Source organism: Chrysochloris asiatica, unplaced genomic scaffold, assembly GCF_000296735.1.
Source record: "Chrysochloris asiatica unplaced genomic scaffold, ChrAsi1.0 scaffold00040, whole genome shotgun sequence".
In the NCBI taxonomy this organism is placed as follows: Eukaryota; Metazoa; Chordata; class Mammalia; order Afrosoricida; family Chrysochloridae; genus Chrysochloris; species Chrysochloris asiatica.
In genome coordinates this window covers 19797946-19810927 of record NW_006408558.1, presented here as the reverse complement: position 1 = coordinate 19810927, position 12982 = coordinate 19797946, and the positions used below count along the sequence as shown (strand labels likewise).

The 12982-nt window shown below is 57.5% G+C and overlaps 1 protein-coding gene across 2 annotated transcripts; it reads left to right on the top strand.

Annotated features, from left to right (window-relative positions):
• Positions 1 to 1068: 1068 nt before the first annotated feature.
• On the top strand, positions 1069 to 12841 carry SCYL1 (SCY1-like 1 (S. cerevisiae)). Of its 2 annotated transcripts, none has more exons than XM_006860930.1 (18): positions 1069 to 1179; positions 1519 to 1659; positions 1831 to 1953; positions 2031 to 2257; positions 2618 to 2708; positions 2809 to 2964; positions 5576 to 5734; positions 6508 to 6615; positions 7403 to 7516; positions 9750 to 9905; positions 10574 to 10762; positions 10868 to 10943; positions 11155 to 11319; positions 11577 to 11668; positions 12068 to 12139; positions 12246 to 12458; positions 12543 to 12594; positions 12717 to 12841. In XM_006860930.1, the coding sequence occupies exons 1-18, from the start codon at positions 1069 to 1071 to the stop codon at positions 12839 to 12841; spliced, it is 2370 nt and encodes a 789-aa protein (XP_006860992.1). The 2 variants fall into 2 exon arrangements, with proteins under 2 accessions (XP_006860992.1, XP_006860991.1); XM_006860929.1 differs by having other exon boundaries at positions 11526 to 11668.
• Positions 12842 to 12982: the final 141 nt, after the last annotated feature.

The following is a 12982-nucleotide window of genomic DNA, read 5'->3' as shown; positions in this document are numbered from 1 at the left end:
AATGAGATGGATTGGCCAAGTGGCAACATCGATGGACTCAAGCATGGCAACAATAGCGAAGTTGGCCCAGGATCAGGCAGTGTTTCGTTCTGCTGTACATAAGGTCACTATGAATTGGTACCGATTCAATGGTACCTAACAACAACAACAACAACACACCTGTATATCTGCTTCTAAAGGCATCCCAGCAAGACAGTTCATAATTGGTTATCAGAATCTCAGTCTGGTGTGGGGCTGTCCCCCAGCTTGGGGTTCTCTGAGATTCTCCCTGGAAGAGTCAGCACTTCATGTCGCTGTTGGACATAGGACTCCATCCATCCAAAGGTCTGGGCCCTAACCAGTGTGACCAGCAGACTACAGGTCTGAGTGACATTCCTCTGGTCTCACCTGTTTCTAGTCCACCCTTCTTCTTTGCTGGGGTCACTCCCTCCTCAGTTTCTCCTTTCACCCTTCCCCAGTTGTTCGGGGTCCCTGAGGTTGCCCTGGGACCTTCACTTCACTCTCTACACATCCTCTCATCCCCCTCCCTTTCAGAGGCTTTAAGTCCGTGTGCCTCTCTCCTGGTCACTCCATCATTCCACAAACGCTGACCTCTATCTCTGCCCTGGGGACACACCAGGGAATTTTCTAGTCCTCAGGGAGGCATGGTCCGGCTTGGGAAGAATTTCCCTCCCGAAGTCTACCTCCCTCCTCACTGCACCCCTCCACATCTGTCTCCGGACTTCTTATTGCCTCGGTTTCCCCATCTATTGGTTTCTTATCAAACTCTCATTAGCATAATTATATTAGCAGGTGGGTTCTATTTTTGTTGTTAAATGTGAACCTCAGAGAGGTGGCTTAGGGATAAGCTCAGCGAGCTCAGCATCTGGGCCCGCCCTTTCCACGCCCCACATCCACGCTCCGCCCTCAGACCACGCCCCTGACCCGCAATTCAGCCCTCTGGTCCCGCCCCGCCGTCCGGGTACTCCGCCCCGCCCCGTCCCCGCCCTCTCCCCGCCCCTCCCCGCCCCGGCTCGGGCGGCCGGAGGATCCGGAGCAAAGGCGCTAAAGTCCGGGGTTGCAAGGACGATGTGGTTCTTCTCCAGGGACCCGGTCCGGGACTTCCCGTTCGAGCTCATCCCGGAGCCTCCCGAAGGCAACCCTCCCGGGCCCTGGGCTTTGCACCGCGGCCGCAAGAAGGTGAGCGCGGCCCCGCTGCTCAGGCCGCGGATCAACCCCGGCCTTGCCTAGACCGCGCCGCCGGCCCCGCCGCGTCGCGCCCGGCCTGACGTGGCTGCGGAGTCTCCCGAGCTACGGGCCGGAGGAGGGGGCGGGCAGGCCCGGCAGCGCCGACGTGGCGGGCGGAAGGACCGAGGGACCGTCAGGCAGACGAGGCCGGGTCACGTGGACAGGCCAAGTCCCCAGAGGCTGACCTGGGGCGACCTGGCCAGCCGCCCTTGACTTCCGGCCCCAGACCAGCGCTGGGGACCCTCTGCTGGTGAGCCCGCCGCGCCCTCAGGCCTCTATGCCTCCCCGCAGGCCACGGGCAGCCCGGTGTCCATCTTCGTGTATGATGTGAAGCCTGGAGCCGATGAGCAGACCCAGGTGGCCAAAGCTGCCTTCAAGCGCCTCAAAACCCTCCGGCACCCCAACATCTTGGCCTACATCGACGGTCTGGAGGTACCCACAGGCACTGCCCCTCTCGGTCTCTCTCTGTCCTGGTTTCTGCCCCTCCATCTGTCTTCTTGTTCCTCGGTGTCTACCCCTCTGACCTCAGCCCCCGCATAGTTGGTCCCTCATCTCCCCTCGTCCTCCCCACCCACCCTGACGTCCCTACACCCCCTTCCCCAGACAGAGAAATGCCTCCACATAGTGACAGAGGCCGTGACCCCACTGGAAATGTACCTCAAGGCACAAGTGGAGGCTGGTGGCTTGAAGGAACTGGAGCTCTCCTGGGGGCTCCACCAGATTGTGGTGAGTAGGGAGGTTGAGGGGACCAGGGCAGGGGTGTGATTGCAGGTGCTGGCAGTTAACTCTCCCTCTGCCCCCAGAAAGCCCTCAGCTTCTTGGTCAACGACTGCAGTCTCATTCACAACAACGTGTGCATGGCAGCTGTGTTTGTGGACCTTGCAGGGGAGTGGAAACTTGGGGGCCTGGACTATATGTACTCAGCCCAGGGTGACGGCGGGGGACCCCCTCGTAAGGGGATCCCTGAGTTTGAGCAGTATGATCCCCCGGAGTTGGCTGACAGCGGTGGCAGAGCGATCGGGGAGAAGTGGTGGGTGACTTGGGGGGTGGGCATTCCCCAATTTGTCCTTTCCTATATGTCTCCCAGCTCCCTGACCCCTGCTGCCCGCCTGGGTGGGTCTACTTCTCTGTTCCCAGAATCCTAAGGGTGGTGGGGCATCAGGGTCAGATGGTTCTCAATTAGAAAGCTGTGTGAGCTGGGGTAGATGTCCTTGCTTCTCTGGGCCTCAGTTTGTTCATCTGTTAAATAGGGCTAATGAAATGTCATGCTTAGGGCTGTTGAAAGGGTCATCAGTGAATACTGGTCTAGGGTTGCCCACCATGCAGGTCAGAGGCCAGGCCTTCCCTGGTGGGCAGTGGGGCCCTGAGCAGCTCGGGGTTACTGCTGCAGGTCAGCTGACATGTGGCGTCTGGGCTGCCTCATCTGGGAGGTCTTCAATGGGTCCCTAGTGCGAGCAGCTGCTCTGCGAAACCCTGGTAAGGTGAGTGTCTGGCCCCTGCTTCTCTCCCTGCTTCAGCCCTTCCCTGCCAGCCAGACACCTCCCCCACTCCCCCCCCCCAACTCTAACCCTTCTCCCATAGATCCCCAAATCGCTGGTGCCTCACTATTGTGAGTTGGTTGGAGCCAACCCCAAGGTGCGCCCCAACCCAGCCCGCTTCCTGCAGAACTGCCGGGCCCCTGGGGGCTTCATGAACAACCGCTTCGTGGAGACCAACCTCTTCCTAGAAGAGATTCAGGTGACTCCTCCTCTCCCCCCACTGTACTTTGGTCCCTGAGTTTCCCCACCCCCTTTCTGGTTGTTGTTGTTGAGTGCCGTGGAGTCAGTTCTGACCCATAGTGACCCTGTATAGGGTTTCCAAGGAGAGGCTGGTGAGTTTGAACCACCGACCTTGCGGCTCAAACCAACTTTGCAGTCCAGCACACTAACCCACAGTGCCACATCAGGACTCCCCCTTTCTGGTGGGTCCCTTATTATTATACCCACTGGAGACAAGCACATTGGGCTGCTAACCACAAGGGCAATGATTTGAACCCATCACCCGCTCCAAAGGAGAAAGACTCAGAAACACTGGGGAGCAGTTCTGCCCTGTTCTGTAGCATTACTCTGAGTTGGAGCCAGTTGGATAGCAGCGGGTAGAGTTTTGTGTGTTTGGAGACCAGCACAGGTTGTGGAGTTAGGCTTGTCTGGGTTCATATCCTGCCTCTAACTCTTATTTGCTGTTTCACTTCCCTTGACCCAAGCACAGGCCTCGTGGCTGTAAAATAGTACGGTGAGAGGTCAGTGCACAGTACAGTGTTCAGCACATAGTAGGTGCTTAGTGGCTGCCTCCATGAATTCCACAAATGCATCTGGTCTGACCCCTACCCCCGCCCCATGTGTACTATGGCTAGCCTGCAGCATGAGCAATAGGGTGGAAGAGGGAGACCTCAGACCCTGCCCTCAGGACTCTAGCAGGGAGTGTGACCTCCCCGCAGTTGGCTGACAGTAGTGGCAGAGTGATCGGGGAGAAATGGTGGGAGGCTAGGCCTCCTACCCTCTCAGACTCCTTGGGGACAGAAGACACTCACAAAGGAAGTGTGGGGATAAATGCCGAGAAGGGAAATAGAGGGGACACAGGAAAGGAGGTGAAGGTGGGGGCCCTGGGATGGCAGCTGGGGCCGGAGCATTCCTGGCAGAGGGAACAGCATGGTGAGGAGGGAACCCTCTGCTTAGCCTCTCTGAACCTCAGGTGTTACATCTGTATAATGGGAATAAGAGCATCTAAGGTTGTGGTAGCGTAGTGGTTACGAATCGGGCTGCGAACCTTAAGGTCAGCAGTTCGAAACTACCAGCTGCTCCGCGGGAGAAAGATGAGGCTTTCTACTCCCGTAAAGATTTACACCCTCGGAAACCCTATACAGGGTCGCTATGGGTTGGAACCGACTCGATGGCACATAACAACAACAACAAGGTTGTTGTAGGGAATGAAGGATGAGGCCTTGCCCTACACACCTGCTGACCCAGCCATATGGGAAACACAGACTCTGGGGTGGGGGCGGAGAGTGACAGACACGTCTACAAACCCTGAGGGAGCATGGACTCCCGATTTGGGCTCGGAGCAGGGAGGCCCATCAGAGGGTGAGGGAACTGAGCTGCATCTTGAAGGAGCCACCACCTGGAAAGCTGACCCCTGTTTTGTCTCCCAGGTGCTGAGGGGGCAGCGGGAACTTTGTTACATGGAGTTCTCCTCACATGGCTGACCCAGCAGGGCTGTCTTGTAGTCCAAGAAACACCTGCCCTTTTTACTACAATGCCTACAGAAAACGGACTGTTTCTGGCTAGTCCTGAGGATGTGGGAGGGCAGTGCCCCCCTTGTCTTATTGCTAGATGCAGCAATGGAGAGAATCCGGGTTATGGATCCATGTAGGATCTTGGGTGGGGTTTTCCCTCTAGGTTTTGAATTCACGCTAGACAGAGCTGCTCCGGAGCAGCCAGGTTCTCCTCTTCCTCAGCCAGAGCTTACGTCTCCTGGGCTAGCGGATGGCTGTGGGGCCCACGGAACAGCAGAGAACACAGGGGCTCTGGGTACAGGCAGGACTGGATGATTTTGTGATGGCACCTCTTCACAGGGTACAGGGCAGCAGAGGGATCTGAGCCAAGTGCCAGACCACTGGGTTAGACTCGCCCCTGATTGCTTTCTAGCTGTGTTACCTTAGACAAGCTCCTTGCCTTCTCTGTGCCTCAGCTTCCTCAATCAGATGTGGACTATGTCGGCACCTACCTCATAAAGTTGTCTGGAAGATCATTTGAGATCATCTGTGTCGAGGATACAAGTAGTCCAAGCTCAGGAAGCAGGGACTGTGGGCTTTGGTGGGTGAGAAGGGTTAAAGGGCCTTGGACCTTCAAGCTGATGGTCCTGTAGGACGACTGGATCTAGGGGTGATCTGCATTTGATCCCTGCCTTCCTATAGCCGTGATGGAGTTGCACCGGCCACGGTTAGAGAAACAGGCCTCTTCTCAATGAGGCTCAGTTTCCTCATCTGTGTGACGGGTTAATGGTACTCCCACCTTGGGTGGTTGTGAATAGACACATTGGTGACAAAGGGCCTGGCCCTCTAGTGGCTGCCCTCAGGGACTCTGGCGGCAGTGATCAGAGTGACAATCTCCAAGTGATCAAACACCTACTGTGTGCCGGGCATTGATGTGCCCTGCGTAGGAATTTGCCTAACTTGGACCCGAGGGTCTTATGTGGGGAGTGAGGATTTACTTCTGCCCCTTCAGGCTGGGGGTGACCCCCACCCTCGTCCATGGCTTGGGGGCTCTGAGATCAGACCTGTTTCCTTCCTGTGTCTTGTCCTGCTCTCCAGATCAAAGAGCCAGCCGAGAAGCAGAAGTTCTTCCAAGACCTAAGCAGGAGCCTGGACTCGTTCCCTGAGGGTTTCTGCCGTCACAAGGTGCTGCCCCAGCTGCTGACTGCATTTGAGTTTGGTAACGCTGGGGCGGTGATCCTCACACCCCTCTTCAAGGTGAGTGGGTCACCTGACTAGCCCCAGAAATGGTTGTGGGCAGCCTAGGGAGGGGCTGCCTGACTGGCATCTTGGTTCAGCCTGCGAGGCCAGCTGGCCAGCTGCCTGGGAACCTGTGTGAACTTTAGGCCCTTGCGAATGAGAGATCTGTGCCTCCAAAGATCTTCGTCCATTGACCCCTTGCTTCAGAGTCCTTGGCCCTTCCCTCATTTCCCTGAGATAACCATCCTGCACATTCCTGGCCCCCCAGTTTCCAGGGCCCAGAGGATCTCCTGCCTATCACCCTACTTCCCATCTTCCCTACTGACCCCTTGGCACCAGCTCCCCTGGTTCTAATTCTGAGAGCTTGGCCCTTATGTGGGTGCCTGCCATTTCCTGCTCTGTTCCCCCTGGGAGAATCCTTGCCCTTGTTGGGGGTTGAAGGGGTGGGGAGGAGACAGCAAGAGAATTCTGTGTCGGTGGGGTCCTTGAGCAGTTGTAGGCAGAATGAGGTTAGGGTGTGTGTGTAGAGGTAGGTAGCCCTGAACAACTGTCGGCAGAATGGTGTGTGTGTTTGGGTGTGCATGTGCGTCCCTGCTTCTGGAGAGGGACACAGCTTTCATCTGCCTCCTGAGAGGGGGCCCTTGCCCCAGAGCAGTGAGGATGGAGCTGATAGATGGAGCGTGGGCACAGGGGCTACTGAGGCTCCTCCCTCCCTGCCCTGGCTCTACTGTCATCCTGGTCCTACCCCCCCGGAAGTAGCTGAGCCCTCCCTTCCCCATTCCCATCCCCAGGTGGGCAAGCTCCTGAGTGCCGAGGACTATCAGCAGAAGATCATCCCGGTTGTAGTGAGAATGTTCTCATCCACCGACCGGGCCATGCGCATCCGCCTCCTTCAGCAGGTGCACACCTTGCTGGACCCTGCTCTTATACCCAGACCCAGAGCCCATCCTGCGGGGGAGGAAGACCTGCCTCCGTCCATCCTCTGCCTCTTCCAGCCCCAGGCAGTTGGCCAGAGCCCCTGCCCTGGCTGTATTGTTGCTAAGTGCTGTCGAGTCGGTTCCGACCCATAGCGACCCTGTAGAGGGTTTCTGAGGAGCAGCTGATGAGCTTGAACTGCCGACACTGCAGTTCAAATGGCTTTTCAGTCTGGTGCATTAACCCACAGTGCCACACCAGGACTCCAACTAGGCTGTATAGGGATCCCAAAATCCTTCCTCCTACCACACATAGGTGAGGGCCCAGTGGGGTAGGGCTCTCAGGAAAGGGAGGTGGCCCCAGGTTAACTCCTAGCCGGTCACTGAGCCCTGGAGACCCCATTTCTCACCTCTGGAGTGGGACTAGCCTCCTGCCAACCCCAGGGCCACTGGAGGGTCAGGCACAATTGTCATTTCTTCTCTCCTGCCAGACGCAGTGGCCCTCATCATAGCTCTGTGTGGGATGTGTGGGAAAGAGTTCTGGGAGGGACTGTGGTGCAGTCTGCCAGCTGAGCAGGGCCAGAAGCCAGGCCTACCGACTCCTAGTCTTGGCTTTTCCAGCACCTTTGCAGCCTTTTCCCCTTCTCCATGTGGACCTGGGGCTGTGGGGGGGGGGGGCGTGGTTAGTACCAGCTCGGTGGAGCAGCCAAGTCAAGAGTGGCCCTTGAGGGGGCCTGAAGGGGCTGATTGGCTCCCACCTCCTGGGCCACAGATGGAGCAGTTCATCCAATACCTCGATGAGCCAACAGTCAACACCCAGATCTTCCCCCACGTGGTGCACGGTTTCCTGGACACCAATCCTGCTATCCGAGAGCAGACCGTCAAGGTGGGTGTGGCCAGGCCCAGAGTGGCCGCCCTAGTGCTCTAAGGCTTGGGGGTGAGGGAAGGGATGACCCCAGGATACACAGGCCATGGTTTGGGTCATGGATTTGAGCTGGATCTGGAGGGACAGGCCTGCAGTATGGAACAATGAGGCTGTGGGTGCAGGCTGGGGGATGAGGAGCATGGTCCACAGTTCCCTGGTCAGCAGACACTGAGCATCCCCAGCCCTGTGCCTCATGTCATGCAGGATGAAGCAAGCAAAGGCGGGCATGATCCTGTTCTTAGGGAGCTTCCCTTGCAAGGGGGTGAGGACTGAGTTCTGCTGACAGTAAAGAAAGTGAGAAAATGTTGATTTATATTAGAAAGTGATGGGAACGAAGAGGGGGAATGTGGGGAGAGGGGTTTGCCCTTTCACAAACAGTGGTCTGGGGAGACAGGACGTGCCTCCTGGACATCCCAGGAAGAGCCTTCTCTGAGTAGGAATGTCAGGTACAAAGGCCCTGGGGCAGGAATGGGCCTGCAGTATAGCAATAGCCCACAAGTCTAGTGTGTCAGAGGGAGGGATTGTGGGAGAAGAGTTGAAGATAGAGGGTAGCCAGGGTGGGCTGGGGACTCGTAGAGGCCAGTCACCAGGAGTGAGATGAGGGGCTGGGAGCCTGAGCCAAGGGGCGCTGAACTCTTGTGTGCAGACAGACTAGACTGTTGGGGCGAGGGTGGAAGCTGGGGGGCTGTTTGGGGCTGGCGGAGTAGTGATCTAGGTGAGAGATGACAACAGCTCTCCAAGTGGCAGGAAGGTAGAGCCGACTGAATGACAGACATGTATGAAGTCATAGACGGCACAGAGGGTTTTGAGCGAGCCATGGAAGGATGGCCGTTTACCAAGCCCCTAGGAGGAGGGCTCGTGGCTCTTAGGCAGCTGTAGAATGCTCAGGCTGGCCACACACAGATATCTGCTGTCTGAAGTTTGGAAAAGCTGTCTACAGGAGGCAAACATGAAGGGTGTGATGGGGTAGTAGGGTGGTCAGCCGATGAGGTTCCCTAGGAGGTGATCTAGACGTATGGATGAAGGAGAAGAGGCCTGGGGACTGCCGCTAGGATCCAGATGGTAGGTGACTGGGCTGAAGCTGAGGAAGCCTGAGGGGAGACAGGAGGAGCCGCCGAGGTTGGAGATGGAGAGGAGGGAGGGTCTGGAAGCCCAGAGACTAGCGTTTCAAGGAAGAGCAAGAGGCCAGTAGTGTCAGAGCTGTTAAGGGGGCACTTGTGATGAGAAAGGACAGTGGGCCCCTGGGTTTAGCAACACGGAGGTCAGTGGGGAACTTAGTCTTTGCCAGTGTAGTGGAGCGGGGAGTGTGGAAAAGTCAGAGTGGAAGGTACCTGGGAAATGGGATCCTAGTACCGTTTGACTTTTGAGGGTTTCTGTAAAGGAGAACAGAAATATGGGGTGTCCCCTTTGTCAGCATTCTGGGTAGGGGCCAGGACTTGTTTGGGAGGTCAGTGAGTCTGAGTGGGGGCTGGACCACAGCGCTGGCTGGGAATTAGGAATGAGTGGAAAGCTGGGATGGGGCTATGTGAGGTAAGGGTGGGGGATGGTACTCCTGCGGGTCTATAAAGTTGGGGGCAGTATTCTGGGAAGAAGGATGAGGGCAGAGGGGAACTGCAAGGCTGCAGAGACTCTGGGAGTTAGGGGGTCATTGTAGGGTTATGGGGGAAGTGTAGAGGTTGTGGAGGTGTTTTGGACGGAGTCCTCCAGTGGTGGTTGGGTACAGGATGGATTTGGGGTCCTAGACCACAGGTGGGGAAGGGTGCAATCCAGGTGGGAGATGATAGCAGACACACCAGTTGTGGTCCAAGGGCAAAGGGAATGTCCAGGGCCCAAAAAGGGGAGGGAGAGGAGTAGTTCTGGGAAACCTATGGCAGAGCAGGGCTCAGGCATGTGTTGGGAATGTTGAGTCCTGTTTTCCCTGAGTGGGATTTAGAGTTGGGGGACAGCATTATAGACTGAGGGAATGTGTGTGCAATGGGCCCAGGTGAGGCCAGCGTGGAGGATGACCCAGGAAGCTGGGTCTGGAACATGGACTTAATGCTGTAGCAGGTGCCCCAGGGCTCTGGGCAGGACTTTGGCACATCTGCTCAACACCAAGGGCCACCAGTAGCACCCAGCCAGGGGGTCATTCCTGCATGTGGCCCTTTGCCTGTCCTCTGGCCTGGCCCACCATCTCTGCTGTCCCACTCCACAGTCCATGCTGCTTCTGGCTCCAAAACTGAACGAGACCAACCTCAATGTGGAGCTGATGAAACACTTCGCGAGGCTGCAGGCCAAGGATGAGCAGGGCCCCATCCGCTGCAACACCACAGTCTGCCTGGGCAAGATCGGCTCCTATCTCAGCGCCAGCGTGAGTGTCTGCTTGGGGGCTCAGAGTCCCCAGTCCAGTTGGAGGGCACAGTCTCCTGTAGTTCTGGGCACCCTGTGTGCATGGCCTGGCATCCCCCCCAGAGACTGAGGCCTGATTTCTAGACCCTGGAGGTGGATTGTGTTGCCCTAGATCACACAGCTAGTAGGCGGTGGGTCCCGAATTCAAATTCAGACATGCTGGGCTCCATGACCATGATCAGTGTGTACTCCTTCAGCCAGGGTTTATAAATGCTGATGCCTACAGTGCCCAGACACATAATAGGAGACAAGGAGGAAGGGAGACACAGGTCCCTGTTGTCCTGAACCAGTGTGGTGGTGGTGGTGTGCCACCGAGCCAGTTCTGACTCATAGTGACCCTGTATCGTGTTACCAAGATTATAAATCTTTACGGGAGCAGAAAGCTTCATCTTTTTTTTGAGGAGCAGCTGGTAGATTCGAAGTGCTGACCTTGTGGTTAGCATCCCAACTCGTAATCCACTTTGCTACCAGAGCTCCTTAGTACCAGAACTCAGCGAGTATAACTGAGGAGAAGCCAAGGTCTGGGGGTAGTTCTCCCTTCTGAAATGTGGGAGATGGACACCATCCAGCTCCTGGAGACCTTGGGGTTGACCCTCTATGCTTAGGAGCCTTCTCCTCCACCCGCCCCAGACCAGACACAGGGTCCTCACCTCTGCCTTCAGTCGGGCCACCAAGGACCCATTTGCTCCGTCCCGGGTGGCGGGTGTCCTGGGCTTCGCTGCCACCCACAACCTCTACTCAATGAGCGACTGTGCCCACAAGATCCTGCCTGTGCTCTGCGGCCTCACGGTTGACCCCGAAAAATCGGTACGGGATCAGGTAAGGCACAGCAGAGGACAGTCCAGGGCTGGGGGCGGGGGAGGGAGGTAACCTGACAGGCTCCCAGAAGCCTGAGCCCCTGCTCTGCCCCTTGCACCTCTTCAGGCCTTCAAGGCCATTCGGAGTTTCCTGTCCAAACTGGAGTCAGTGTCGGAGGACCCTACTCAGCTGGCGGAAGTGGGTAAGTGGGTCCACAGCCCTGTTCCCCTCTGGTTACCAACCCCCAGGTGAAGTTTGGGAAAGCTAACAGGACCCTAGAGAGCAGACTTAACAGTACCTCCCTCCCCATTCACAGATGGGCAAACTGAGGCTCAGAGAGGGGAGGGGAACAACTCCGGGTCACTGAGTCGCTGTTATCATCCTCCCCACCTCTTTCTCCTGCCACCGCTCAGAGAAGGACGTCCATGCAGCCTCTAGTCCTGGGATGGGAGGAGCTGCGGCCAGCTGGGCAGGCTGGGCCGTGACGGGGGTCTCCTCACTCACCTCCAAGCTGATCCGAGTCAACCCCACGGCTGCCCCTACCGAGACCAATGCCTCCCAGCGACCCCCGCCTGAGGGTGAGTGTCCCACACTGGCTGCATTGGTCACTGAGATGGCTTGAGGGTGCTGATCCCCAGAAGCTGCTGATGGGGGCAGAGGAGATGGGGATGCAATCTACTCCCCCATGGAATTCTGTTGTCCCTCCCCCCACCACAGTGACCTCAGCCTTGACCAAATCTTCCCTGGGACCCAGTCTGGCCCTCAGTGAGTCTCTTCTCTCTAGGCCTGCCAACTCCAGCCCCCAACCCCAGCCCCGCCGCCCCCACCACTACAGGCCACTGGGAGGCACAGGAGGAGGGCAGGGATGCGGCAGAAGACAGCAGCTCTGCCGACAGATGGGATGATGAAGACTGGGGAAGCTTGGAGGTGAGTGGGGTTCAGGGGGCACCCCAGCCCAGAGGCTGCAAGGAGCTCCCGTCGGGCCTGGCTGGAGTCAGGCCCACCATCACCAAGCTAGCATCCCTGGTGACTAGTGACAGTGGACCTTGTGGGTCAGCACCAGCAACTGAGAGGAAGGGGATGGAGCAGACCTCCGGGTGTCTCAGCCCCCACCCAGGCCTGTTGGGAGGACCACGGAGCATCTAGATCTTTCTTCAGCCTCACGGGGTAATGGCGAGGCTTAGCTTGCCCACTTTAGAGAGGAGAAGTAGGGCCTGAGGGACAAACAAGACTGAAGGTGAGTGTCTCCAGGGCATTGCCCAGTGCCTGGTTGCTTGGCTTTGTGGGTATGGGAGAGGTCACAAGCGTCTCCTTCCCTTCCTGCAGCAGGAGGCTGAGTCTGTACTTACCCAGCAGAACGACTGGAGCTCAGGGGGCCAGACGGGTCAGGCTGGACAGGTAAGCTTAATTGGCAGGTGTGCGCCTACGGGCCTGGGTCTGTGCCTGTGTCTAACGATGCAGCAGGTCCATCACCTCTCCCTCCTCCTCACCCCTTCTCCCGCAGGCTGGCAACCCTGACAACAAATCCCCCGATTCGGACTGGAATAACTGGGAGGCTGAGGGCTCATGGGAGCAGGGCTGGCAGAAGCCAGGCCCCCCAGAACCACCTCCTGAGGGCACAAAGTTGGCCAGCGAGTATAACTGGGGCGCGCCAGAACCCAGCGACAAAGGAGATCCCTTTGCTGCCCTCACCTCACGTCGGGAGGCAGGCACCCAGGTAAAACAGGTGGGAAGGGTGCAGACCTAGAGCCCACCTTGACCAGAAGTCACCCATACCGTAGCCCACATTTCGTTTTTTTAGCAAAGGCCGGACTCTTGGGGTGACGACATCTGGGATGGCCTGGATACCGACAGTAAGTACTTCCCCTGAGAGGGCGATGATTGGCTCCCAGGCCCTAGAGGGGCGTGGGCTGGAGGGCAGACTAAGCTCCGCCCAGAACGTCTCAGCCCCCTCCCTTCCTCTCTTCTCCTCTAGAGCAGGCCAAAGCTGAGTTGGCACGGAAGAAACGGGAGGAGCGGCGGAGGGAGATGGAGGCCAAGCGCGCAGAGAGGAAGGCGGCCAAGGGTCCCATGAAGCTGGGCGCCCGGAAGTTGGACTGAACCGCCGGTGTGTGCGCTCCCGGGCCGGCCGCGGAGAGTAGGCCCCACGGGTGTATTTATTGTACAAACCATGTGAGCCCGGCCCCCCGCCAGGCACATCTCGAGTGTACATAATCAGAGCCACAATAAATTCTATTTCAC